Raw genomic sequence first — 26,842 nt, 5'->3', positions numbered from 1 at the left:
GGTGGGTGGGGAGAGATGAAGGAGAACCGTCTCTGAGGGAGATGGTTCCAGGTCTCCTGGGGAGTGTTTGGCATTCCCTGGCGAGAAAGAGGAAGAAGGTGGTTTTGAGGCCAGGGAGGCTGGTGGCTGCACAGCCATCTGGGATCCCACAGGCACTTGAAGCCTGGTTGATAAGGCTGAGAAGACAGTGGCCCCAGAAGCGTCTCTGGACCTTAGCACCCCTCCGCCTCCAGGGAGGAGGTGGGCCAAGCCATGTCCCTACTGTCTGGCCGTCCCTCCAAGCACTGGCTCAGCCAGCAGTGGGTGATGGGGAGAGCTCGCCCCCCAGCCCCCCTCCCTGGGAGCCAGCAGCACCAAGGATGTGGATGGGCGGGGGTGCTGAGCTCCCCAACCTCAGCTCTCCTCCCTACCCCAAGAAACCCTTTGAAAGGTTTTCCTGGCAGAGTTTAAAGCTTCAATTCATTGAATTGCCTGGAATGAGGCCCAGGATGAGGGGATGCCGGGAAGGCCCCAGCCCTACACCCCAGCCCTCACCTTAGCCGCCCCCACTTTCCTGGGACCCAGGCCGGCAGGCCTCCCCTGCTCCCTCTCTTCATCCGACGGCACCCACCACCTTTCCCCTCGGGGACCCAGGTACCCTGCCCCTTTCTTGCGGAGCAGATGGCCACCCCAGAGGCCCAGGCTGGCTAAATCAGACATTTAAATCCCATAATCCTTGGTGAGAGGCTGATGGAGGGGGTAGCAGCCCAATCCTAGAAGCAGGGGCAGGAGAGAACCTTGTGCCAGGCCTGGCAGGAGGGGAGGAGGGACAGTTGGTTCCCGAGTTATGAATGGAGCGCCCCCCCCTCCCTTGTTGTCATGCAGCCCGCAGACTGACCCAGTCTCCAGCTTTTGTTCTCCTCTGGGAGCCCCGGCCTTGGGCCCCCCAGCCCACACTCCCGGGAGACTCAGGTGGCTGCCTCCCAGGGTCACCGCCTCCCTCCCCGCTGTGGCACACGGGCCCCACGCAGCCTGCGCAGGTGCCCACCCCGCGGACACACAGGTGGTAGAAAAGTTTATTGTAAAATAAGAGACTGATATAAAAACAGGATATAAAAAGGGAAGAGAGGGAGGGGCTGTGGGTGCAGAGTGCAAAAGAAATCGATCCTGAGAGATTGGGGGAAGGAAAAGGACCTCAGCAGATACAGATTCCAGGGATGGAATCCTCCAGGCTGTGAGATGGGTATGAGATTTCCTCTTAGGTGCCGGGGCTCCCCAAGAGGTCAGACAGGATTTGGCCAGGCCAGCAGGAAAGGGACCCCTCAGCAGCTGCCCCCTCATACAAGCTGTTGCCCCACCCACCGGCACGGACAGGGAACCGGCAGCCTCGGAGACACCACGTCGCAGACACCATGGGGTAAAAGGGCTGTTTTGGGGGGGGGGGTCAGACATACATAATTTCATTCACCCTCACAACAAACTCCGTGAGGTAGGTATGGTTATCAGCATTTCATAAAAATGGCCTATGAAATTAGGAAATTTCAACCACTGGCTAAAACAGTAGAGAACTGGGCTCATAGCCCAGCGAGTGATTAGTTCTAAAACGCTCCCGACGTTCAGGAACGTTTTCCTACCTCTCCCATGGTTCCCCAGAGTAAAAATCTTTAAAAACCAGGCAGGAACGTCCTACGTCCCCCCCTGACCAACCGACCTTGTAGGCCAACTTCTTTAGCAGAGCCTTAGGGCAAGGTGAATGGAAGAATCCAGAGCGTCTCTGAGGCACACCTGTACCAAGCAGTCAACACACCGAGCAGGTGTGCTCAAGCTCCCAAGTCCCAAAAATGCCAGGGAAAGAGGGGCAAGGGGGAGGGGGTCAGTGGGGGGCGGAGAAGGGGGGACACAGGAAACAGGGGACGTCAGTCTGAGTCGGGCCCCTCTCTCTTCAACATCAGTTTTTTATGGCGGGAGGTAGACTGCCCCTTCTTCGCCTTCAGGTGGCTGCTGGGGAGACAAGGGGGCGGGGAAGAGATGACATCAGCGAGTGGGAGGCTCGGGGCTTTGTCCTAGACCTCCGCTTGGGAGGGCCCGAGGCTGGAGCAAAAGGGAATTTCAGTTAAGATGGTCATCGCCAACTGCAGGTATGTTTGCTGAGACCCGGGGCACTGCCGCGTGTTCTCTTCATCTTTCCCCCCACCCCGTCGGACAAGCGAGGAAACTGAGCCCAAGAAGGGGAGTGGCAAGGCCCCACGGACCTGCTCGTACTGGGCAGGGCTGGGGGCCTGGCCCAACCTCGCCATGTCCAATACTCCCACATGGTTATCAGGCCCCTATTTGAGCCCCCAGCTCGGCGCTAGAGGTTGCTGGAAATGACAAAGAAACACCCCTGCTCCTCCCCGGAGGGGCTTGGGGACCTCCCAAGGCAGGAATGGGGTTGCGGGATACGCCCAGGGGGAGACAGAAGCACGTTCGGGCAGCAGGGGACCCACCGTGAGGGCGTCGGCTCCCTTTGACCTTGAAGGTAGGATTAGAACGGAATCCTGTGTCTTTCCAAGGTAGGAACGCAGGGGAGTGGGGCTGGGAGAGGCCCCCCCCCCCCCCCCGGTCACGCACCTGGAGTGAGCCCTGCTTCCCCCTGGCTCCTTTCCACTCAGGGCGTCCTTCAGCTCCAAGGCCTCATTCAACTCCCTGAACATGTTGAAGCGTTCACGCCCACGGATCTGCGGCAGGGGAGGAGGGGGAGAAAGAAGCATGAAGGCGAAGCCCCGGAACCACTGAACCCCCGTGGGGTGGTGTGGCAGTCTGCAGCGAGGGACGGCTGCGCCCTGATGGCAAGTGCCCTAATTGCAGGCAGAGCAGTCTGGCGGGGAAAAAAACAGCGTTCCGAGCGCCGGGCTTGAAACCAATATTCAACCCAGGAATATTCACTTCCAGAATCGGGGACAGGACCAGGGGAAAGGATGGGTACAGGAACGGGGCCTAGCCTCCCGTTTGCTCCATTCATAGTTTTTTTCCCCTCATCCGGGCCCACTGAGTGGGGGCAAGAGCCTGCTTCTCTGCCCCTCCCAGGCGTGGTACCTGAAGGGTGAAATATTCCCCATCCAGTGGCTTCTTCTTTTGGGGAGGAGAGGAGCTGGTGCTGGGAGTCAGTGCTGCGAAAGAGGAGAGGACAGACAAGAGGAAGAGTACATTTTGAGCAGCACTGCACCCTCTGTACTTCCCCTACCGCCTCCCGTCCTGCCTGCTTACCTCGCTTCGTGCTCCCGGGGGGCGGCTCGGGGCAAGGCTCCCCTTTCTTGCGGAAATTCTCCTCCTCTGTGCGCCGGTCTCTCCCAGGACAGGCACAAACGCGTACCTCAAAGCTGCTCCGTCCCAGCACATTACCACTGCCCAGGCAAGAAGACCCAAGCAGGAGGTGGTAAGGGAGGCGAGCCGCCCCCTAACTCCCAACCATACTCATCCTCAGCGGAGCCTGAGCCTAACGACTACTGAGAAGCCGCGGGTCAGAGAGGTTCCAAAGCCAGAGAAAGGAAAGTGGGGGAGGCCGAGGGTGGGGGACAGCAGAGGAGGGTCCATGCACGGGGGCAGGCATGAGTGGGAAGGCTGGGTGTCAGTAAGGGAGGAAGGGGCCCGGGGCAGGGCCGCGTGCAGGGCCCTACCTGGAGTCTTCCAGGGTGATGATGGTGAGGATGGGCCGCCGGTTCATGCCCCCCATGCAGGAGCTGTTACACATGTAGTTATAGTGCACGGTGGTACAATCAGAGCCGACCTGAGCCAGAAGACGGGCCCAAAGTCAGGCCACCCCGCCCCCGGCGGCCCGCAGTCTCCGTAGGCCTCAGTTTCCCCAACCGCGGAATGGGGATGACCTGTCTGGCTCTGCACACCTCACGGGCCGTGCGGAGGTTGAATAAGGAGAAAGCAACCCCCCCCCCATCTCCCACGCGACGGACCCCTCCAGCCCTCTCCTCCCAGAGACCTCAGACGCCAAACCAGACCTCGGGCGGCTCGTAGGGCACCACCACGCTGTGTCGGAAAGTGTTTCTGTCGTCCAAGTACTTGGCACGCAAGTTTCCTTCCACCCGGATGAGATGCTGAGGCGGGGCCAGCCCTGCGAGCAGTCAGGGGAGGGAATCAGGGGTTTGGGGCGTCGGGGCACCGGGCCGCCCCGTCGGCCGCCCCCGCCCCCGCCCCCGCCGCTCACCATCGCTGTTGTCCAGGCAGCGCTCGTGGTGGGGGCAGCGCCGCACAACCTCTGTCACGAACTCGGACTTCTTGTAAATGGCCATGGCGCGGACGCAGGTGTCGGGTGGCGGCGGGGAGCTGACCCACAGCTGCACCGGGCAGGTCTTTGCCAGCTGGCAAAACAGCTTGTTGAGGGACGGGGAGTACTGTAAGGAAAGGAGGAGGGGCGGACAGGTCAGGGGATGGGGGGCGGGGCGCAAATGGACCAACAGCCGGAGCAGCAACCGGAAGCCACGTGCCACGTGCCGTGTGGGGACGGTGGCTAGACAGGGCGGGGTTGGGGTCTGTATCCCAGGAGCTTACTTTAAAAAGCCAAGGATTGAATGAGGGAAGGAAAACGAAGAAGAGTTCCAGGGCCCCGTATGACGGGAAGGGTGACAGCCCAAGGTCAAAGACTAAATAGAAGTGCAGACTGGAGAGGCCCAGAGTGTGGCCAGGCGCGGAACAGTCCCATGGAAACCAGCCCGTGAGGGCCACTGACCGTGCAAGTAACGGACTTGGCTGTCCCGGAATGCAGGAACCCCAAACGGAACCCATAGGTGCCAGGGTAGGTCTTCGGGGAAGGGACAAACGATGACAGGGGCCAGGAGGTGGTTGGTCCCGGGCCCGCGGGGGCAGGAGCTGCGGGCATCCTGGGAGCGTCATCGGACCCTGCATCCAGCCAGGTCGCGACGCCTTCTGAGAGCAGCAGTTCGTCCACTGCTGGGGACAGCTCAGCAGACTGCAGGTGAAGAGACAAGAGCCGGAGGGCCAGGTCCCCAGCCCCTGGCCCCGCAGCCCCCCCCAGCCCCCCTTCCCCCCTCCCCCCCACCCCCCCCACCCCCCGCATCCAGTCCTTACCAGAACATTGTTTTCAGGAAGCCTGGAAGACAAGAGCAGAAAGTCAGTGCTGGTGTTTGCTTCCCATGGGCTTCTACCAGAGGGCTGGGGATTGGGGTGGGCGGGCAGGATGGGGCAGTGATCCCGGGAGGCTGGTGGGGAGCCTGCCCTGCCCTCCACTTACAGGTTCCACAATTCGGAAAATGTCTCCTGGCTCAGAGGGGGGTCAATGGTGAGCTCTGACTGTGGGTCCTGCATCGCAGCTCCTGGGAAGACAAGTGTAGCCACTGTGGAGAGCAAAGTGGGGTGTCCAGTATGAGACACACCCAACCCCGGGTCCCCCAACCCTGAGGCGGGAAGGAACTCTCCACCAACACGGTACCAGGGCCTGAGATGCTGCGGTCCCTGGCCTCCCCAGGAGCGGGGTTGCTCCTGCCCAGCCCCTTGATGACCCAGCCCAGCCCAGCCCAGCCCACCTGGCCTCGAGGTACAAAGATAACCAGAGAGGGAATTTCAGCCTTCCCACCACTGAGTCCACAAACCTTCCTGGAAGGGTACCCTATTTCTGTCCTCTGTCCTGGAAATAAGGATGAAGCATATCAGCCTACACCCTACCCCTGGGGGAAGATGCCTCCAGGGACCCCCACATTCCCCACCTGACCCCCTTCATCACGAAGCTTCCGGAAGAACTAGAATCCCCCTCCCACCCCTGGCTTACGGGGTCCTTAGGACTCCCCCGTCTGCCTCTCTGACCTCATCTGCTAGCACGCTCCGGCCACGGGCTGCCCTTCTCTGCTGCCAGACACGGCCCGGTTTCCCCGGCTGGTGGTTCCCTCTACTGGGAACCCTGGTCCAGCCACTGCCACAGGGGAGGCACCTTCTGGGACCTGGTCTTGAACGTCACAGCTCCTCAAGGATGTTTGCCCAGACCACCCAGGCAAAGACTGCGGGGAGTAAGTGAATGGTTGTGCCCAGGCCGTGAGCAGGTTGTGAGCTGTCCAAGGAACGAGCAGTTCACAGGGGCAGTCCCGGTCCCGGCCGGGGCTTCGTCCTAGGCTATGCGGCCACCGTCTCGTGACACCTTCCCTGACACCAAATTTGCCGTGAGTTTTGAGAAAAAAAAAAACCCCATGCCCCCTGTGGACATCCCATTCATTCTTTGTCTTGTAAAGCATGACAAGCCCATCCCCCCCACCCCGCCCCCCTGCAGCTCCTCCCATGATCACCTCCGCCCCCCCCCACCCGAACATTCACCTGCTCCCGGGCCTGATTTCTTATGTACTCCGAGTTTGGGAAATCCGTTCATGTGGGTTAATTCATTTGTCCCAAGAACCACACTGGCCGCCCCTGAGCCCCCCGAGAGGTGAGGAAACTGAGTCTCCGAACCCGCGCACAGCACACATAGGCGAACAAATGAGGTTTTATTAAAAATGACCATTCAGACATCTAGGAGGATGCTTACTTCATCACCAACTATTCTCTCTTCAGAGCTCTCTTTTGTTAAGGCTGGAGGTGCAGATTTTGGCTGACAAAAGGCCTCCAATGAGGAGGTTGGCTAAGGGCTCCTTATCACAGCCGCCAACGCTGGGGTGGGGCGGGGGGGGGGATGGACAACGCCTGTGGAGGGAGGAAGGCAGGAGGGGGCAGCAGGGGAAGTGATCCCAAATCTTTGCTTGGCGGGGAAGGACCAGGACCCCGCTCCATTAACGATCAAAAGCACTCTGAGATTTTTATGGAAGGGAGCTTCAGAAGTCAAAAGCCCTAAATGTTACTTACATTTGCTGTGCAACTTTACCCGCCTTTACCTTACCTTACCTACCTTACCAACTTTACCTACCTCAAGGGCTAGCCTTTTGGCTTCCTCGCATACAGGCATTGAGTCTTCCTCATCTTTATGTGTTTAGTGAAAAGTACCCAGGACTGGGAGCCATGAGCAGCAGGCTAGGCCTGCATCCCAGGCTCACCACGTAATAGCTGTGTAATTTGGGGGAAGATACTTAACCTCTCTGTGCCTCAGTGTCCTCTGCTCTAAAGTAGTACCCTACTTATTATGGGTAAGGTACAGAGCTGAGAAAGGTGCCTGGCACATAATAAAAGCTTGACAAATGTGTTTGTTTATAGGATTATCCCATTTTATTAGTTCTCTATTGCAGGAACAATCACTAGGAAACCTTTTCAGAGCCGGTCCTTCCCAGGGATGAGCACCAAGGGCCATTAAACTAAATTTTCAGAAGCTGAACCAGACTCTCCAAATGGCTGGGGAGGCAGGATGTCAACATAGTTATCCCTGGTGGGAAGGCCACATACTCAGCTGGGACTCCATCAAGGGGCCCAGCCCACCACCATCCCAACGAGGGCTGATGTTCATCCATCCCCACAGGGGCCTGCTGCTCCCAGTGGCTTATCTCATTAATCCTCTCAAGAAGCCCTTACCTGTAGGTATCACCAGTTGAGGGAATGGAGGTTGAAAGAATTATCTCACTTATCCAGGTTCAGAAACCTCCCGAGGGGCAGGGCGAGGGATTTGAACCTGGGCTGTCCAAAGCCCACACCCAGGCTCTAAATAATTATGCTCCTCTGCCTCCATCCAGAGTCTGGTGTAAAGAAAAAACAACCAAGATGATTCTGGAAAGTAATAAGGCAGTGTCCGGCAGCTTACTGCTTTGCAAAACCACTTCTAGGTAAACCCCCTTAGAATAGTGTTGTGTGGGGCAGCAGGAGTTTTGCACAAATATGTTCACGTCAGTGTTGTTCTCGATGACAGGTGACGAGAAACATTACTCTCCACCAGCAGGGAATGGCTATATGAAATACCCACAAGAGAGAGACATTTACTACAACAGTTTAAGGAAATGAGTTTTATCTGTTTATATGTAACTAGGTATAGCTCAGAAATAGGTTGATTACAAAATACAATTTGCAGGGGGAAAAAAAAAGCCAAACACAGTAATGTAGGTAGTTCATGTGAATTACAAATACAAAATGACTACAGTTGACCCTTGAACAATGTGGGGGTTGGGGGCAGGGCCCCCTGTGCTGATGAAAATCCATGCGTAGCTCTTGACTGCCCCCAAATTTAACTACTAAGAGCCTACTGTTGAGCAGAAGCCTTACCAATAACATCAACAATTAACGCCTATTTTGTGTGTGTACTATATACTAGATTCTTTCTTTTTAAAGATTTTATTTATTTATTTGAGAGAGAGAGAGCACACAGAGGGAGAGGGAGAAGCAGACACCCCACTGAGCAGAGAGTCCAACACGGGGCTTGATCCCAAGACCCAAAGACACTACCTGAACGGAAGGCAGATGCTTCACCGACTGAGCCACCCAGGCACCTCTTATATACTATATTCTTAAAGTAAGCTAGAGAGAGGGGCGCCTGCGTGGCTAAGCCGGTTGAGCATCTGTCTTCAGCTCAGGTCATGAAGCCAGGGTCTTGAGATTGAACCTCCACATGGGGCTCCCTGCTCAGCGGGGAGCCTGCTTCTCCCCCTGCCCCTCCCCCTGCCCATGCTAGCTCTCTTCCTCTCAAATAAATAAATAAAATCTTAAAAAAAAGCAAGCTAGAGATAATGCTATTAAGATAATCACAAGGAAAAAAAAGACATTCACAATACTTTACTCTATTTATCCAAAAAACCCATGATAAGTGGTCTCATGCAGTTCAAACCCGTGCTGTTCAAGGGTCACCTGTATTTATTGCTTATAAACATATATACGTGGAAGTATGAAAAGACAGGCGAGAATAAAAACTTACAAACTATGATAGTGATGGTCTCAGAGAGAGGGAGAGATGTGTGCTCGTGGGACTGGGGTACCATCAAAGGGTTCTGGCTTGATTAATGAAGGAAAATTTAAAAAGATGGTATTCATATATTACTTGTATATTTAAAATAGGGACACAAATAAGACAACTGTTAAGTGTTATAATTCTTTGGTGGGAATACGAGTGTTGTATTATTCTCATCTGTGTTTTCCTAAAATGAAAAAACCTAAAAAAAAAAATTGCATAATACTTACTACAGACAATTTCAAACACATGAAAAAGGAAAAAAGAATGATGCACTCCCCTGTATCTATCTTCCAGCTTCAAGAATAATCAACATTCTGCCTTTATTGTCTCCCCTAAACCCCCAGCTGCTCCCCAGAAGCCCACAAATGTTTTTGAGGTAAAATCTACATAAGTTGAAATGCACAATCTTAATTTTACCAATTAGATAACAAATTTGACACATTCTGATACAACCTTGTAACCCAGCCCTACCAAGCCTAAGACACTTTGCCGTGTTTCCTTCTGAAAGTTGTACGTTTTATGCTTAGGTCTACTATCCATCTCAGACTTGGTATGGTGTGAGGTAGGGGTTAGGGGTCAAAGTCCGTTTTCCACTTCCAGTTGTTTTAGCATGGCTTCATTTTGGGGCCTTTGTAGAAAACCTTTTTTTTTTTTTTAAGATTTTATTTATTTATTTGACAGAGAGAGACACAGCGAGAGAGGGAACACAAGCAGGGGGAGTGGGAGAGGGAGAAGCAGGCCTCCTGGCAGGCAGGGAGCCCTATGCGGGGCTCGATCTCAGGACCCTGGGATCATGACCTGAGCCGAAGGCAGCCGCTTAACCAACTGAGCCACCCAGGCGCCCTGTAGAAAACCATTTGACTACACTTACGTGTCTTTTCCTGGGCTCTATTCTGTTCATGGTTGTTGTCCTACAGTAGCTTTATAGTAATCTTGGAAGTCAGCTAGTTTAAGACCTCCAACTTTGTACTACATTTTCATTTTGGAATCGGCTTGTCAGTTTCTACAAACAGACCTGCTAGGATTTTGATTGGGATCAAACTAAATCATTTTGGAGAGTACTGACATCTCAACACTATTGAGTGTTCCATCCATGAATATGGTACTGTGTTATTTAAATCTTCCTTAAATTCTCTCAGCAATAGTTTGCAGTTTTTAATATAGAAACCTTGTCCATCTTTTGTTCAGTTTATCCCCAGGTATGCTATGTTTTTGGATGCTTTGTAAGTGGCACTGTTTTTACAATTCATTTTCTGACTTCAGATTCAATGGTTGCTATTACATAAAAATACAATTTATGTATATTGCCTTTGAAACCTGTGACCTTGCTATCATCACTTATCAGTCATGATAGTTTTTCTTTTTTAAAAGATTTTATTTTTTAAGTAATCTCTACATCCAACATGGGGCTCAAACTTCCAACCCTGAGATCAAGAGTTGCATGCTCTACGAACTGAGCCAGCCAGGTGCTCCTCATGACAGTTTTTCAATGGATCTTCTATTAGCCTGGTTAACACCTTCGGTGTAATGTTGAAGGGGTGAGAATCAAATCCTTTTCTAGTTCCTGATCTTAGAAAACAAGCATTCAGTCTGTCATGATTATGTATTGATGGTAACTTGATTGGGGGTGCCCTTTATCAGACTGAGAAAGTTTTCCTTTTCCTAGTTTGCTGGGAGCTTGGCTTTTCTTTTCTTTTTAAAATCATGAATAGGTGCTGCATAATGTCAACTGCTTTTTATGCATCTGTTGAAATGATCATAGGATTTTTACCCTTCAATCTGTTAATGTGGCAAATTACACTGATTGATTTTTTAAATGTTAAAACATCATTGCAGTCCAGAGATAAACTCTACTTGGTCAGGATGTATTTACCACTTTTATAGATTATCATATTTGATTTGCTAACATTTTTGCATATACATATTTGCATATGTATATATGTATATATTAGCAAGAATATTGGTCTAAATGTTCTTTTCTTGTAATGCCCTTGTCTGGTTTTGGTATCAGGATTCTCAGGATATCATGAAATTAGTTGGGAAATGTTGCCTCTTCTATATTCTTTTTTTTTTTAAAGATTTTATTTATTTATTTGAGAGAGAGAGAGAATGAGAGAGAAAGCACATGAGATGGGGGGAGGGTCAGAGGGAGAAGCAGACTCCCTGCCGAGCAGGGATGCGATCCCGATGCGGGACTCGATCCAGGGACTCCAGGATCACGACCTGAGCCGAAGGCAGTCTCTTAACCAACTGAGCCACCCAGGCGCCCCCTCTTCTATATTCTGAAAGTTTGCATAAGATTGGTACTGTTTCTTCCTCAAATGCTTGAAGAGAAGAACAAAGAAGAAATAGAATAGAAAATAGCATTAACATGGTAGACTTAAACCCAAACCTTACAATAATTGCATGAAATTAAATGGACCAAGCACTCCAATTAAAAGTAATTTAGTGGGGGAAAGGAGGGCTGTTTCAACAAGTGGAGCTAGAGGAACAGAGTATCTATATAGGACCCCCCCTCCAAAAAAAACCAGAACTCCTACCTCACATCATAAAAATTATTTTAAAATTAATTAATTATGGCTTGTAGACTTAAGTATAAAACCTAAAGCCGTAAAGGTTCTAGAACAAAATATCCTAGAGATTCTTCATGACCTTAGGGTCAGCAAAGATTTTCTAAACAGGTCACAGAAAACATTTGAAAGACAGAAGATGAATCTTCTGCTGCTCCTTCTTAGACACAGACAGAGAGGCAAGTAACAGGTCAGGAGAAAACACAAATAGTGACAAAAGAAGCCCATCCAGAATACATAAAGAAATGCATGCAGCTGAACACAATTTAAAAAAGCAAATAAACCAACTTCAAAAAAAATGGGGGAAAGATTTGAAGAGCCGCTTCCATTATGACATAGGAATGGCCAATAAGCACATGGAAACTGATCCTAAGAGGACTGCAAATTAAAACCACAATGATGTACCACATTAGAAAGACTGACAAACCAAATGTGAGGAAGGACGGCTCTTGCTGGTGGGAATGTAACACCGGGACAACCACTTTGAAATACGAGAATTTAAAAAATCAAGTTTAGATCTCCTCTCTTACCTAGCAATTCCATGCCCAAGCAGTTATCCAAATAATAATAATAATAATAAAAACATGAAGAAGTGTACAAGAATGTTAATAGCAGCTTTATTCGAAATAACCCCAAACGGGAAACCACTCAAATGGTCACCGAAAGGAGAATGGATAAACAATCCACGGTTTATTCATCCGATGAGATGCGCTAAATACAAAGGAGCAAAACACTGATACATTTAGTAACACGGATGCATGTCGCAGGCATTATGCTGCCCACCAGAAACCTACACAAAGGAGCATATCCTGGGTGGGTCCATTTACACGACGTTCTCCAACAGGCAAAACTGGTGACAGAACTCAAAATAAAAACGAGGGTCAGAGACTGACTGGGTAGAGGCGCGAGAACCTTCTCTAGGGCGATGAAAATGTGCATTTTGACAGGCTGGGGGTTAGATGCCAAAACTCGTCTAATCGCAGCAGGCGTCAGTGCTACCTCGATTTCGGAACAAGCTGCACCCAGGCACCGCGCGCCGTGGCCGGTACGGAGCAGGTGCGCAGGAGCGCGCGCAGGCTGGAGGCACCGCGCCGGGAGCGATGGACGGGCGGGAGGCCGGACCCCCGCCCCTTCGGCTCCCCTCGGCTCCCCTCGGCTCGGCTCGGCTCTCCTCGGCTCGGCCCGCCCCCTGCAGCCCCCGCCCCTTCCGCCCCCACGACGTTCGCTCTGCGTCCGAAATCCGAATGGCTGAGCCCGGAGCCGGATGCCAAAGAAACCGTGTCTCGGCCACAAACAAACGGCGCACCGTCGCACTCTGTCATCATTTAATTCTCAAATGAACCCGTTCTCGAAAATACCCAGGGCTTGCCGTCGGCACGCTTTTTAAAACCCCGTCCCTCGCAATGGTAGCGTCCGCCCGGATTGCAGCCGACGGGGTGGAGCACACCATTCAAAGAGGGGGAGGGATTGAGGTTTGCATCAAAACAGACCCTCCCTCCCTCCCCAAAGTGGCAGCTAAGTGGTCCAGGAAGGGGGAAAAAAAAAGCAGGGGAGAGGGCTAGCAGCTCCCTCTGCACTTAAGCGGAGCCGGGCTAAATGACATTTTCTCTCTTCTTCCCTCCAACCGGGTGAACAGTGAGCTGCTCCGGAAAAAAGAAACCGGAAACACTGCGGCAAAGTGGCAGAAATGTAAATGTACAGCCAAACAATAACAGGGCTCGCGGGCCTCTCGGACCTGGACAGTCCTCCCCGGCTTCGCGGGCAGACCTCCCGTGGAGCACTTCCCACTTCCACGACTGACAGTCTAATTGGATTTTCTCCACCTAGCGGAGCCGGGGACCGGTTGGAAAGAGCCCTCCAGGAAGGACAAAGGTCCGGAAGTTATGGGACCTTAGCAGCTTGGGCTTCCTGGATTAACCCCCCGAATAGTCATTTCGGAATGGAACCGAAGTTCCACCAGGATGCGGTGGGCTCGAAAATCTGGGGCCATGGGTCCCCAAAATTCCGAGATTCGAAAATCTCAGATCCTGATGCTTTGTGCGTCTGATTTCAGGGTTCCCCACACTCAGCACTGGGATGGGTGGGGTGGGGAAGCAGCCCTTAGGCCTGCTGCAGGTCCCACTCTCCTGTTGAGCTCCGAGTCCGGCTGGTCCTAACATCCCCATCACCTACACCCAGGCCGCCCAACTTTGCATTCCTAGGTTGGTGCCGCCAGCCAAACGTCCATTCCCCCAAATCGCTAAGTCCCCGGTGCCCCACCCCCAGACCCCCTCAATTCTCCCAAGCTGAAAATATATACGGAGCCGAGAGCCGGTGACTCAGAGAGGACTCATCTGGCTCAGTCAGGAGCTTACCCGAACCTCAGGGGAGCGTGTCACCGTCCTGGGAAGCACGCTCCGAGGCCGGACGCCAGGTGACCCCGGAGCCCAGCGGCTACCTGCGCCCAGGATCGTGGCTCTGGACTTTTGAGAGGCTCAAAACTTTTAGCGCCAGTCGAAGCACATGGGAGGGGAAAATCCCAATCCCAGCAACCCCCGCGAGGCTCTTGGCACAAAGCTGGACAGTCGCCATGACAAGTAAGGGCAAGCAGTTCGCCGGCGGGCGGAGGCGGTGGGAATGGAGTCCGCGAGGAGGGCAGGGAGGCAGTCGGGATTCTCGCCGTGTTGGTGCTGTTGCTCCTTGACGTTGGGGTGGGGGGAAGTTCGACAAGCCAGAGCTGCGAGGGCAGAGTTTGTGGAAACCATTTTAGAAGACTCCTGCCACTGTGTCAAACATGAAGGTGGAAGGAGCAGGGTCCTTTGCACTTGTCATTCCTCTCCGAGATAGCTGGAGAGTTCCTTCTCAGCAGCTAAAACGTAACCTTTTAGGAAGGACTTCCTTAACATCCGAATGCAACGAGTGCCTTCAGATACTCTGTATCACACCGTCTTGTTTAATTTCCTTCACAGCCCGGACCGTTTTCTGCAAAGATCTGTTCCTTGCCTTAAATACACAGCAGCGTAAGCCTTAGGGGGCAGGAGACCTTGTCTACTGTCTTATCCATTGTTGTATTTCTCAGTGCCTAGTACAGTACTGGGTAGAAAGGAAGAGCTCACTAATAGACACAATGAATGAAAAGAGACGGAAGTCAGGAATTTGGCGGAATGAGAAGCAAAAGAGGGGCAAAACCTGTAAAATCAAATATAGCGCTGGCGCCCCCTGCAGGTGACGGGCGGAGTAGGTGCTTTAAGAGTGCCGGAGGGAGACGGCAGGGGGAGCTCGGGCACTTCTCGCCGAGGCCGAAACTCTCGGACTGGCTCCCGGCCGCCGCCAGGAGCCCCACGGCTTGATGGGAACGGTAAACCTGCGTGACCCGTTACGTGCCCGCCCCGCCCCGCCCCGCCCCGCCCCGCCCGTGGGTCGCCCGCGAAATCTGAGCCGGGGTGCGGAGGTCCAATGGAAAGGTGGGGCCAAATCCCGCGAGAGCGAGCGGCTCTTAGCCACCGACCCGGCTGAGAGAGGCTGTGCAGGCAGCCGCGGCGTGTCCACCTCCCCAGCTCGCCTGCCGGGGGTCTTCCGCCCCCTCCCGGAAGCAGGAGGAAGGCCCCGGCGCGTTCTCCAGGTCTGCGTCCGGGAGCCGAGCGGACTTCGGGGTCGTGTCGGCCAAGCGGGACGAGGGTTGGGGCCGAGGCCGGTGTCCCTGCTTCCTCGGCAGCATGAGCGCACCCGGGGCGCCCGGGTTAGCCCCGGCCTGCCTTGCTGAGGACCAGGCCCCCGCTCAGGCATCCCCGGCGGATGAAAATACGCATCCCGCAGTGTTGCCGCCACCGCCACCGCCACCGCCACCGCCACCGCCACCGGCTGGGGACGACCCTCCCCGCTCGTCTCCGGATCGCACGGCTCGTTCCCAGGAGCCGGGGGAGGGCGGCTCAGCTTCTGCCTCCACCGCCCCGGAGGCGGGCTTCGCTGCTTCTGGCGCGTTGAGCCCTGGAATCGAGGAGCCAGCACCTTGTGAAAACGTGAGCCTTCCTGCAGAAGAAGCGAACGGGCCGGAGTCGGGGCCCGGAGAAGCCGTGGAAGGTGTGTCTGAGGACCCCGCCCCGGAGGACGAGGGATACACGTAAGTGGTGACGGCAGCGCCGTCGGGGCCCGAGGAGATCGGGAGTGGGAGAGGCGTGGAAGTGCACTACACGCTTATCCGCCCGTCCTCAGCCCCGCTGCTGCAGGCCCGCTTCCTCCTTGCTTTGCCGACCTAGGTTTGTTGGCCCCCCATCTTCCTTCCAGCACTTGGAACTACAGCTTCTCCCAGCTACCTCGGTTTCTCAGTGGTTCCTGGTCAGAGTTCAGCAGCCATCCCGAGAACTTCTTGAAAGGCTGTAAGTGGTAAGTAAGGGTAATTGGGCCGGGAGATAACCATGCTCAGGATTTTCACCATAAAACAACCCCAGTCATCTGGGAGAAGGAGTAAGAGTTCCTCTTGGACTGAGCTTAAATTTCATCTAGGATTATGTGTCTTCTGCTTTCCTCAAGGCCTTGGGTAGGGTGGGGGCTTACCTACCCCAGGGTAGGCTCAGTCTTAGCCCTGCACTTGGAAAATGGAGCCCTGTCCAGCTTTCTCTTTCCTGTTCCTACAGGGCCCCTGATGGTTCCTGCATCTTGACCAATAGTGCCGATAACATCCTGCGGATTTATAACCTACCCCCGGAGCTGTACAATGACGGGGAGCAGCTGGAATATGCAGAGATGGTAAGGGTAGGGGGCTACCTGTGCCCCTTCACCAGTGCTGCACATTTCAGCCCTTCGAGTAGATGGAGAAAGTTGAGTCCACGTGTTTCCTGTTCACAAACAGAACATTTCTTCATGAATGTACACAGGTGGCACTTTCTCTCCAGGATGTGAAGTTTAGAGAAGTGTCCTTCCTTCCTTTAGCCGTGAATACGTGTTTTCTGTAAAAGAGTAGTGGGTTTCTCAGGGCAGTATTTAATTGACTTACAGATGTTTATTGAATGACCGCCAACGTATCAGTTACTGTGTTTGGTGCTGGGATAAAGTGCTGAAGCAGACAGATGAAGAGCTGGGTTGCTTTCTCTTGCGGGAGCTAGACAACACACACGTAAAGTGATAAGCAACGAAGTTCATCACCCGTTGTGCTAAGTGCTGTGAAGGAAAGAAACAACGAGGAAGGACTAACTTGAGGAGACGACTTTAGATAAGGAAGGGGCTCTCTGAAGAGGGGACATTTGAGCTGAGACGTGAAGGATGATGGGATCGGTCATGTGAAGGGCTGTAGAGAGAGCATCCCAGGAGGAGGCAGTGACATTACAGAGCCCCAGAGTGGGGGTTTTCAGGAAACAGGAGGAAGGCCAGCGTGCCTGGACTGAGGCCAGTGAGGGGGGGACGTGTGAGGATGGATCCCATGACCCGTGACCCGTGTCGGATACGGTGGGTGGGCCATTTGGAGTTTGAGAAACCAGAGGAGAGTTTTGAAACAGACGAGGGAAATGATGGCTGAAGTTTTCAGAGAATGGATTATGGTGAACAAGAGCGAAATCAGGTGGATTCATTAGGATGCATCTGTCACGGTCCTGGTGAGGAACGGCGGTGGCTCGGGCTGGAGTGGCAGCAGGAGAAATGGAGAGGTGAGGATGATTCGAAGCGTATTTTGTAGGACGTGGAGGTCAATTGGATGTGAAGGTGCAGGGAAGGAAACAATCAAGGGTCCAGGTGTTTGCAGCCAGGTAGGGGGTGGTACGATTTAACTCAGGAGAAAACAGATATGAAGAAGTATTAGGACAAGTCAAGGGTGTTTAGATCTGTGAAATGTGAAGCTAAGGGAGAAACTGGGGCTGGGAGTATACTTTGGGAAGCGGAGAAGCATGTGGATGGTACCTGGTGTCTTGTGAACGGATTCAGTCTTGAGTGTAGCTGGAGAGGGAGAAGGCTCTAGGGCGCCTGGGTGGCTCAGTCGTTAAGCGCCTGCCTTCAGCTCAGGTCAAGATCCCAGGGTCCTGGGATCGAGCCCCGCATTGAGCTCCGTGCTCTGAGGGAAGCCTGCTTCTCCCTCTCCCACTCCCCCTGCTTGTGCTCCCTCTCTCGCTGTGTCTCTGTCAAATAAATAAATAAAATCTTAAAAAAAAAAAAAAGGCTCTAACAGAGCCCGAGTGCTCCAGCAGACGGCGTGGAGGGCGGGAGAGGTGACAAAAGCAGAGGCAGAGTCAGGTCTAATGCTGTTGAGGGTGAGACAGATTTAGAGAATGACCCAAGAAGACATTAGTGACCTTGGCAAGAACCCTTTCCGAGGAGTGATGGAGGCAGAAGCCAAGTAGGGCGGGGGGAAGAGGAGTTAGAGACAATTCTTTGGAAAGTTTTCTTGTGGAAGGGAGTTGAGGAGTGGTATAGTGACCAGAGGGAATATGGGGCCAGAGAAGGGTTAGTGGGGTGCTTCAGCAGGGTCAGAAATAACCCAAGAGACAGGGAGGAATTGATGCTGGAGGAGAGAGGGGGTAGCAGGTCCCTGAGCAGCTGACTGAGGACAGGATCCGGAGCACAGCAGAGGACTTTGTCAGGTGCAGAGTCCTCTCTTGCAGTAGGAAGCGAGGCAGCTGCTTAGTGGTTGGAGGATTTCCACATCTCCTCACTTGACTTTTCAGTGAAGCATGAAGGGAGGTTATCAGTTGAAGGAAGAGGGTCTGTGGGGAGAGCGCAGAAGGTGTGAATGATGGGTCCCGGGGAGTCGGAAATCAGAGGCAGCAAGGAACGTGGTGGCATTGCTGTTCTGTGCTCAGGGCCCACTGGACATTTGTTGCCACCCATTTAAAGTGAGGTCTGGTGACTTCATTGTGCATCTCTCTCTCCCCAGCAAGTGAACGGGCTGTATTTTCTTTGTTTGTACAGTGAGGATGAGCGTCGTGGCGCCCAGCTCATAGGCCAGTTGTGAGAATTTAAAAAAATTAATGTAACATGTATGAATCAGTACCTGTTTCGTGTTCAGTAAACGCTAGTCGTTGGTATTAGTTGAGTCAAGCACGGAATAGGAGGATCATGGGCTGGGATTTGCCGGCAGAGAAAGACAAGGGGTTCCTTAGAGCATCTGCAGGAGGGTGTGTGTCGTTGGTCAGCTCGAATGTAAAGCAGGTAAGGAAGTGGACTGTAAATGTGTTTTTGATGAAGCAGAATAATTGTGGTGGTAGAAATAGGGCAAGTCAGCTGGCTAGGTCGGAGATGGTAGTTGGAGATTGTGGTATGACAAGGCCTGGCACTCGACTGTGGGAAGGGCGGCCGGGGTCCAGGGAAGGCCATGGCTGCGGGTGCTCCGGAAGGCAAGCGCTGGGAGGGACCAGAGTGTCGGAGGGACCCACTCGTTCTTTCATTGATTCATTTGGTGAACACGTTTTTGTTGAGCTCATCCTATGCGCCAGGCCCTATTTTAGGTGCTGGGGATTAGTTGGGAACAGAAACAGACCCAAGTCCCCGTCCTCTTTGTGTGATAGCTTATAATCCAGTGCAGGGAATAGAGAGTAAAGAAATAACCGAGTAGGGGCGCCTGGGTGGCTCAGCTGGTTGAGCGACTGCCTTCGGCTCAGGTCATGATCCTGGAGTCCCGGGATCGAGTCCCACATCGGGCTCCCTGCTCAGCGGGGAGTCTGCTTCTCCCTCTGACCCTCTTCCCTCTCGTGCTTTCTATCTCTCATTCTCTCTCTCTCTCAAATAAATAAATAAAATCTTAAAAAAAATCTTAAAAAAAAAAAAAAAAGAAAGAACCAAGTAAAAGGTACACCTGACAAGTGCCGTGAAGGAAAATAAAGGAAGGAAGGGGATTGGGGCCGTGGACTGCAATTTTAAAAAGGATGGTCGAGGAAGACCTCGCTCTTAAGGTGACATTTGAGCAGAGACATGAAGGAAGGAAGGGAGTGAGCTGAGCTGACATCTTGGGGAAGGATATGCTGGGCACAGAGAGGAGCGAGCTCTCAGGTTGCAGTGGGAGTGAATGTCACCGAGAACCACAGCAGAATCTGTGGGGAGTGAGGCAGGGAGCCCGCCCTGCCTCCTTGCACTTGCCCCTGGTTCTTGCAGCAGAAACCCTGGTGTCTCAGGGCCGGGCGGGCGTGCGCGCTCCTGCAAGAGCCCAGGAGCGGGGGAAGCGAGAAGAGCCTCTGGAACTGTGGCAGGTTGGGAATGGATTGCACCAGCTCATTTATGAGAAACAGGATTATTAAGGGAAAAACCATCATTAAGCCGCTACTCTACAGAAGTCAGCCCTTTACGTTTTTGTCCATTCTTTCCAAGCTCTGTACCGCATGGAAGCTTTTTATGTGGTTATGATTCTATAGCAGATGGTTTTGTAGACTGCTTTTTTATTTCTTTTTTTTTTTTTTAAAGGTTTTATTTATTTATTTGAGAGAGAGAATGAGAGAGAGAGAGCACATGAGAGGGGGGAAGGTCAGAGGGAGAAGCAGACTCCCTGCCGAGCAGGGAGCCCGATGCGGGACTCGATCCCGGGACTCCAGGATCATGACCTGAGCCGAAGGCAGTCGCTCAACCAACTGAACCACCCAGGCGGCCCTGCTTTTTTATTTCTTAACAGTCGTATCCTAAGTGGTTTCCATGGTGCTTTGGTCTCCATAGTCACGTGTCCTGGTGTCCGATGCTGTGCTGGGCGCCTCTGATCAATCAGTCCCGTACCTAGTCCCCTGTTTCGTACGTTTGGGTTTCCAGGATTGTTGTATCATAAATTATTCAGTGACCATCTTCATGTGTTTTGATGGAGATTCTTTCCATAAGAGACATTTTACGAGTAAGAAATACTCCGGGTCAGGAGTACCCGTGTTTGTTTCACGTCTTGTGACACAGATAGCCGACTTGTTTTCAAAAGCTCTCGTGCTTTTTGCTTTTGATCTGCTGTTAGCAGTGTGAGTGTACCAGATCCATCACGGCTTCACTCATTAGAGAATTTCACTTTCTGGGTCTGCAAACTCAGTATTTGGAAATGGACACAGTTAGTGTAGGTGGGGAAATTGGGGAAGGCCGATTTTGAGTATTTCCAGATACCCGTTTCTTCTTCCCAACGTAGTTTCCTAATTCCTCTCTGACTTTTCACGGAGCTTTCTGAAACTCCCAAACTCCCCAGCCTCGGCCCTGAGTTCTTTGCCTACCCTGGAGCTTTTGCTCGAGGCCTTCACTCCCTCTAGCCCATCTAGGGGAGACCGCACACCCTCTGTGCCCCGCGTATCTCAGGTTCGGGGTGGGGGGGGCTGTCCTTGTTCCTAGATGTATTCTGACAGTTGCGCTCTCTCTTTGTAAAAACTTTCCTTTATCCACCAAGGACATTAACACCTCATGGCTCTCCTGTGCACCCCAAGTCTTTCCACCATCTTGGTGACCTTGGGTATGCAAACCAGAAGCCTGGGTCTCATCCTTTAATCTTCCTTTTCCCTGACCCCCCCCACATCCAGTTAATTGCCAGATTCCATCGAGTCCCCCTAATCTTTTGGATCCATTTGCTTCTTCCCACTCTGCTGCCCCTGCTTTAATTCAGGTCTTATGATTGGGGCCCTTGTATTACTGAAACAGTCTCCTGTCTTTGCTCATTAAGACATTTGTTATTGACTGGTAATCATATACTAGGTGTTGGGGAAATAGTGGTGAACCAGACAGATAGGGTTCTTGCCTCCTCAGATGGGTGTGGTGTGGAGTGAGGAGCACGGAGGGCTGTAAGAACCTGGAGCGGGGCCGCTTGCTCTGCTGAGGGCTTAGGGAAGGCCTCCCAGTGGAAGAAGCATCTAAGAGACCAGAAGGGTGATTAGGATTCAACCAGAAGGAGTTGTTGAGGGAGGTGAAGGGAGACTATTCCAGACCAGGACACTAGTGAAATCCTGCAGATCGAGGGTATGGTGAGTTGGCACCTTCCGGGGACTGGGAGTCGAAATGATGGGATGTAGAGATTTTAAAGGAGTGAGTCTGGAGGGGTGAGCCATGAGAGGTGAGTAGGGGGTAGCCACTTGGTAAGGAGATTGGGGTTTATATTGAGGGTTATGTGGACTCATTAAACGTTTTAAGCAGGAGCATGATGCTGGACAGAATGCCAGCTTAGCAAGGTCTCTGGGGCCTGCCGTGGCTGCAGTGTGGAGAACGGATGGGAAGCTTGGAGTACAGGGAGGCCTGGAGAACTTGCAGAATTGCAGCGATGTTAGCAGGAGGGCGGCGGCTTGGCGCGGGACTGGAAGGGAGTGCACGCGTTCAGGAGCGCCTGGAGGCGGGCCTGGCAAGGTTCGTGTCGCCAGCTGCTCTTTGGTCAGGAGTGGAAAGGGAGTGAAGAGCCATAGTGGTCCGGGCTGGTGCTCGGATTGGACGCTTAGCCATTTGGGTGTGGAGCCCGGGGGCAGCAGGAGGTTTGAAGGAGGCGGGAGCTGGGTCCGTTACAGTCCAGCTGAGTTTGAGGTGGCTGTGGGCTGTGCGCCTGGAGCTGCGTGCTGGGCGGTCTGATAAGTGGGTTCAGAGTGGAGACGCAAGTCCTGGGGCATGACGTCACGCCGAAGGCCAGTGAACACTGACAAAGGACGGTCACCCAGATGTCTGAAAGAGTCCCTTCACATCAGTAAGGAGAAGACAACAACCCGGTAGAAAAAGGAGCAGAAGTTACGAAAAGGTGTACTTATGTGACCAGTGAGCACAGGTCACCAGGGCAATGCAGATTTATACCACAGTGGAATTCTCTCTCACAGCCTTCACCTGAGAAAAAGTTGCAGGTCTGGCAATAGCAAGAGGACGCCGAGCACCAGGCACTCACAGGCTGCCGGTGGGAGAACGAATCGGGATGGGCGCCTGGGCCCGAGTGTGACCGCATCTAGCGGAGGGGGCGACGTGCGCGCCGTAGAGCCGCCCTCACACACGTGCTCCAGAATGGTAAAAGCACACCCGCTGAAACACGCAGAAACGCCGGTGACTCAACGGAGAAGGACAGTGAGCGGGGTACTGCCCAGCGGCGAAGGTGCCTGAGCTATAGAGCTCAGTGCGTCACCGTGGCTACGTCTCCCCGTCACAGAGAGAGGTGCGCCGTCTGGCACCGTCGGTACTATAAGGGCGTGCCAGACGATGGTATACTTTGTGTTTGGGTTTTTTTTCTTTTTTTTAAGATTTTTTATTTATTTGACAGAGAGAGACACAGCGAGAGCAGGAACACAAGCAGGGGGAGTGGGAGAAGGAGAAGCAGGCTTCCCGGGGAGCGGGGAGCCTGATGTGGGGCTCGATCCCAGAACCCTGGGAACATGACCTGAGCCCAAATCAAGAGTTGGACACTTAACCGACGGAGCCACCCAGGCGCCCCTGTATGAATGTATTTCTAAAGAGATGTATGAGAATGATGAATTCAAGATAGTGTTTACTCTGAGAGAAGGTTTCCTTGGGAAGAAGTTTTAACTGTTTTATGTTTTATTTTTTAAGCTGGTTGGAGGAGTCACAGGAGTTTTTAGAAAAATACTTCTTTGCTGGGCAACCCTCTTGGGTCCCCTCTCTCTTCGGGAGCTTTGTACCATTGCTCCATAAACTTTGTTTTGCTGCCCACCAAAAACACCCCCAAAAAACAAAAAACCCTCTGTGCATGTTTGAACCGTTTGATAATTTTTTAAAGGATCAAATGGCATCTAGTAGGTGCTCAGTAAGTATTTGTATCAATGGTTGGTTCTTGGTTTCTTTGTTGGGATATTCTTTGCTTCTTCCTAAGTGTTTAAAAAGCAAAAGGATAAACCTGTATGGCTTTTGGCGGCCCAAATCTGACATCAAAGTCTGAGCTGACCCTCGAACATTGAGATCAGGATTCTGTTCTTCATATTAACCCTGTCTGCTTTCTGCCTGGTTAAGTGCCGACAGACAGCACCCCCCACACCATCGTGGTAGCGCTAGAGGCATGACTGCCTCCTTTTCCTGCCAGTGACCCAGGCATCCCTGCGTCTCTGTCCAGGCCCCTGTCCTTCGCATGGTGGAAGGCGACACCATCTATGATTATTGTTGGTATTCTCTGATGTCTTCAACCGAGCCAGACACCTCCTAGTAAGTGATGTCCTTTGCCTGCCCCCACCTTCCCTTCCCATCCCGTCCCCCCACCTCTGTTTCAAGGGGACCCTCTGCTGAGAGGGAGCTGGGGCTGCCCGGGGTTTCTGGGGGAGGACAGCTTGGCGTACCCTTCAGATGCAAGCGGAGAGGGCCGGTCAGTTGGCTTCCTCCCCTTCCTTTGACAGACCGGGACCTCAGTGTCCGTGTCTCTCTCAGCGTGGCCAGCAGCAGCCGGGAGAACCCCATTCACATCTGGGATGCATTCACCGGAGAGCTCCGGGCTTCCTTTCGGGCCTACAACCACCTGGTAGGGACCTCCCCGTCCAGGCCCAGGGCTCATCGTGGCCCCGCTCTCCCTCCCTGGGGACCGCTGAGGCTTTGCTGGGCCTGTTTGCAGTGCTTTCCTGCCCTTAGGACGAGCTGACGGCAGCCCACTCGCTCTGTTTCTCCCCGGATGGCTCCCAGCTCTTCTGTGGCTTCAACAGGACCGTGCGCGTCTTTTCCACGGCCCGGCCTGGCCGTGACTGTGAGGTCCGAGCCACGTTTGGTAAGCATCTGTGCCTCCCAGGGGAGGAGGAAGGAAAAGGGCACTGCCCCGTGCAGAGGGGCCTTGTGTGAGCCAGGGGACCAGGCGTGGCCCATCACCTTCAGGACAGCCCAGGGAGGCAGGTTGTACTCAGTGGGCAGAGGAGAAAACAGGTTTAGGGAGGGGGTGAAACTTTCCCAGGGTCAAGCTGCACGGTAAAGGAGCTGCTTCACTCCTGAACGCAGGCCCTGTCGGCGGTGTCCCTTTGGATCCCTCCAAAATCTTGGTACCTCTAGGAAATTGATGGTGAAGCTGATGCATTTTCCTGTAAGCCTTCAGCTTTCCATCCCTCCCAAGATGACACAGGTTTGAGAAGGAAGAAATAAGTCTTGAGCACTTCGGTGCTTTGTGGGGATGGAAGGATCTGGGGAGCCTCAGGGGTCTTTATTGTGCTGTGACAAACGGGGCAGGGGAGGCGTTCATTCCCGGCTCATGGGACAGGAGACAGAGATGCACTTCTGATTAGCCCGCTAATGTCAGGTGTCCTTGCCCTCCGCCCAACTTTGTTCCTTCCCTGTCTAGCCAAAAAGCAGGGCCAGAGTGGCATCATATCCTGCATAGCCTTCAGCCCAGCCCAGCCCCTCTATGCCTGTGGCTCCTATGGCCGGTCCCTGGGTCTCTATGCCTGTGATGGTGGCTCCCCTCTTGCCTTGCTGGGAGGACACCAAGGAGGTGTCACTCACCTCTGCTTCCACCCCGATGGCAACCGCTTCTTCTCAGGAGCCCGCAAGGTAGGGGTCACGTCCTGGGATTCCAAAGAGGGTGCACAGAAGGCAGGAATGGGGATGTAGTCTGTGTTGTGTTGGGGGACAGACGTGGGGAAAAAATTAACCCAAGCTAAGGGAGCGTCTGTAAACCTTGAGGGAAGCAGGGATGTCTTGGGGGGTGGAGGGGGTGGGCAGGGGAGGGATGGACTCCAGGCCCCCCTGCTCTGTGTCTCCAGGATGCCGAGCTGCTGTGCTGGGACCTCCGGCAGCCTGGTCACCCACTGTGGTCCCTGAGTCGAGAGGTGACCACCAATCAGCGCATCTACTTCGATATGGATCTGTGAGTGACCGGGTCCTTCCTGCCCAGGGTACCAATGCCCCAGGGCTGCCAGAGCCCGGCTGTAGGTCCCAGCCCCGGGGGTGATGACTCCGTGTCACCAGACGTTTCTCTTTCCCAGGACTGGGCAGTTCTTAGTGAGTGGCAGCACTAACGGGGCTGTGTCTGTGTGGGACACCAGTGGGGCTGGACAGGAGGCGAAGCCGGAGCCCGTGCTGAGTTTTCTGCCCCAGAAGGACTGCACCAATGGAGTGAGGTGATCCCGTCCCGGACGGCCACGGATCTGGGGGCTCAGGCTGGGGGGGGGGCGCTGAGGTGCTGACACGCCCTGCCTGCTGGTCTCTCCCCGCAGCCTGCACCCTAGCCTGCCATTGCTGGCTACCGCCTCGGGTCAGCGCGTGTTTCCGGAGCCCGCAGAGAGTGAGGACGAGGGCGAGCAGGACGCAGACCTTCCCCTGCTTTCCATGCGCGGCGTCCACCTTGAATGTCAGCTTCAGCTCTGGTGGTGTGGGGGGGGTCCCGGCGCCAGGGCGGCTGATGCTCACCAGGGCAAGAAGGGGCCGGGAGGGACTGAGGAAGGCGGGGACGAGTTTGTATAAAAAGGTTCTATGTGGTACCAGAGTCTTTGTGTCTTTTTTTGGGAGGCGCATGATGGAGATGGGGCCGGGAGGGGTACCCGCGGGCTCCCTTGTCCAGTAGCGGTAGGGGTTGGCATATTGTTCCCCAAACCAGGGTGAGAGGTGGGACTAGGCGCGAGCCAATGGGGCTGCTGAGCTCGGTGTGAAGTCAAGTGAGTGGGGGTGGGGCTTCATGCCATTGACTGGCGGGTTGCTAGGCAACTCGGTAAACTGAAGGGGGAACCTGTTTGAAATCTCAGTCCCAAGGTGGGGGCAGCAGGGGTCAGGGTGAGCGTGGCTGAGCAGGAGTGGCAGGCGCCGTGTGTCAGACTGCTGGGTGTGACTGCGTGAGACCGTGCAGACAGTGACAGACAAGACGCCCGCTCACTCGCGCTGCACACTAGTTACCACCACCCGGCAGCAGAGGAACCGTTACTCAGCTCTGGGGGAAGGGGAGCCGGAGGGCCCCCCCCAGCCTCTCCTCCCTGGGCTCCCCCAGGAGGCAGGGACCGAGTAGCCCGAGTCAAGGGCACACACGAGAGGATAGAGGTGCCGAGAAGCACAGACGTCCCATTCGAGATGCGGGACCAGGGCGGGAGCGGCTCAGTCGGCAGCTGTCACCGGGCCTGTGTCTCCATTTATCTGCTCGCTTTGGGGGTGGGGGGCGACCGTGTGGTTTCAAGCAGGGGCTGCTCCCCACCCCCAACCTCGCCAAACCCCGAGAAGGGGGCTTTGAAGAGCCCGCGGGCAGGGGATCTGACGTGGGACCTCGCCATCGGAGCCAGGGGACCGGAGGCCTGCGACGGCTGAGCGGGGAGAGGAATGTCACCTCTGCTCAGAGGTGCTGAAAGCGAGGGTTCTTACACCCGAAAAGGCAAATCCTCCTCCCTTCCCCCAGGATAATTGGAAACAGCCCTTCCGGCTGATGTGGGTTTGGGGCTGTAGGTACTCCCTTTCCTCTCCCCCGGCCCCGGTTCTCCCCGCCGCCAGGCAGCGAGGGCCCCGGTTTACCCCCTGAACTCTTACCTCGCACCCAGCCCCAGGTAACGGGGAGAGGACCCAGGAGGAGAAGGAGTGCGGCGCCCCGGCCCGGGTGTCCGCCTGTGCCGCCCGCTTCCCCGTGTGACCTTGGGCCCGTCTAGGCACCCCGCCCCCCCAGCCCACG

General features: G+C 54.0%; 2 protein-coding genes across 4 annotated transcripts; one reads left to right on the top strand and one right to left on the bottom strand.

Moving 5' to 3' along the window:
- Positions 1 to 1,041: 1,041 nt before the first annotated feature.
- TP53 (tumor protein p53) lies at positions 1,042 to 13,924 on the bottom strand. 3 transcript variants are annotated; one of them, XM_028124935.2, is made up of 11 exons: positions 13,758 to 13,924; positions 5,222 to 5,324; positions 5,059 to 5,080; positions 4,700 to 4,939; positions 4,178 to 4,364; positions 3,972 to 4,084; positions 3,636 to 3,745; positions 3,226 to 3,362; positions 3,055 to 3,128; positions 2,590 to 2,696; positions 1,042 to 1,980 (listed from the first exon to the last, which is right to left on the bottom strand). In XM_028124935.2, exons 2-11 carry the CDS (start codon positions 5,293 to 5,295, stop codon positions 1,896 to 1,898), a joined length of 1,149 nt encoding a protein of 382 aa, XP_027980736.1. In that variant the 5' UTR covers positions 5,296 to 5,324; positions 13,758 to 13,924; the 3' UTR covers positions 1,042 to 1,895. The 3 variants fall into 3 exon arrangements, with proteins under 3 accessions (XP_027980736.1, XP_027980739.1, XP_027980737.1); XM_028124938.2 differs by having other exon boundaries at positions 1,042 to 1,977; XM_028124936.2 differs by having other exon boundaries at positions 5,222 to 5,303.
- An 860-nt stretch (positions 13,925 to 14,784) lies between these two features.
- Positions 14,785 to 25,668, top strand: WRAP53 (WD repeat containing antisense to TP53). The gene is made up of 10 exons (XM_028124934.2): positions 14,785 to 15,502; positions 15,667 to 15,765; positions 16,017 to 16,128; positions 23,339 to 23,427; positions 23,647 to 23,737; positions 23,845 to 23,977; positions 24,539 to 24,747; positions 24,960 to 25,063; positions 25,182 to 25,316; positions 25,413 to 25,668. The coding sequence occupies exons 1-10, from the start codon at positions 15,099 to 15,101 to the stop codon at positions 25,657 to 25,659; spliced, it is 1,623 nt and encodes a 540-aa protein (XP_027980735.1). The 5' UTR covers positions 14,785 to 15,098; the 3' UTR covers positions 25,660 to 25,668.
- Positions 25,669 to 26,842: the final 1,174 nt, after the last annotated feature.

The sequence above is a fragment of the Eumetopias jubatus genome, unplaced genomic scaffold, assembly GCF_037043125.1.
Source record: "Eumetopias jubatus isolate StellerSeaLion01/CBP00866 unplaced genomic scaffold, mEumJub1_p1.0 scaffold_10, whole genome shotgun sequence".
Lineage (NCBI taxonomy): Eukaryota > Metazoa > Chordata > Mammalia > Carnivora > Otariidae > Eumetopias > Eumetopias jubatus.
This window is presented reverse-complemented; position numbering and strand designations above follow the sequence as displayed.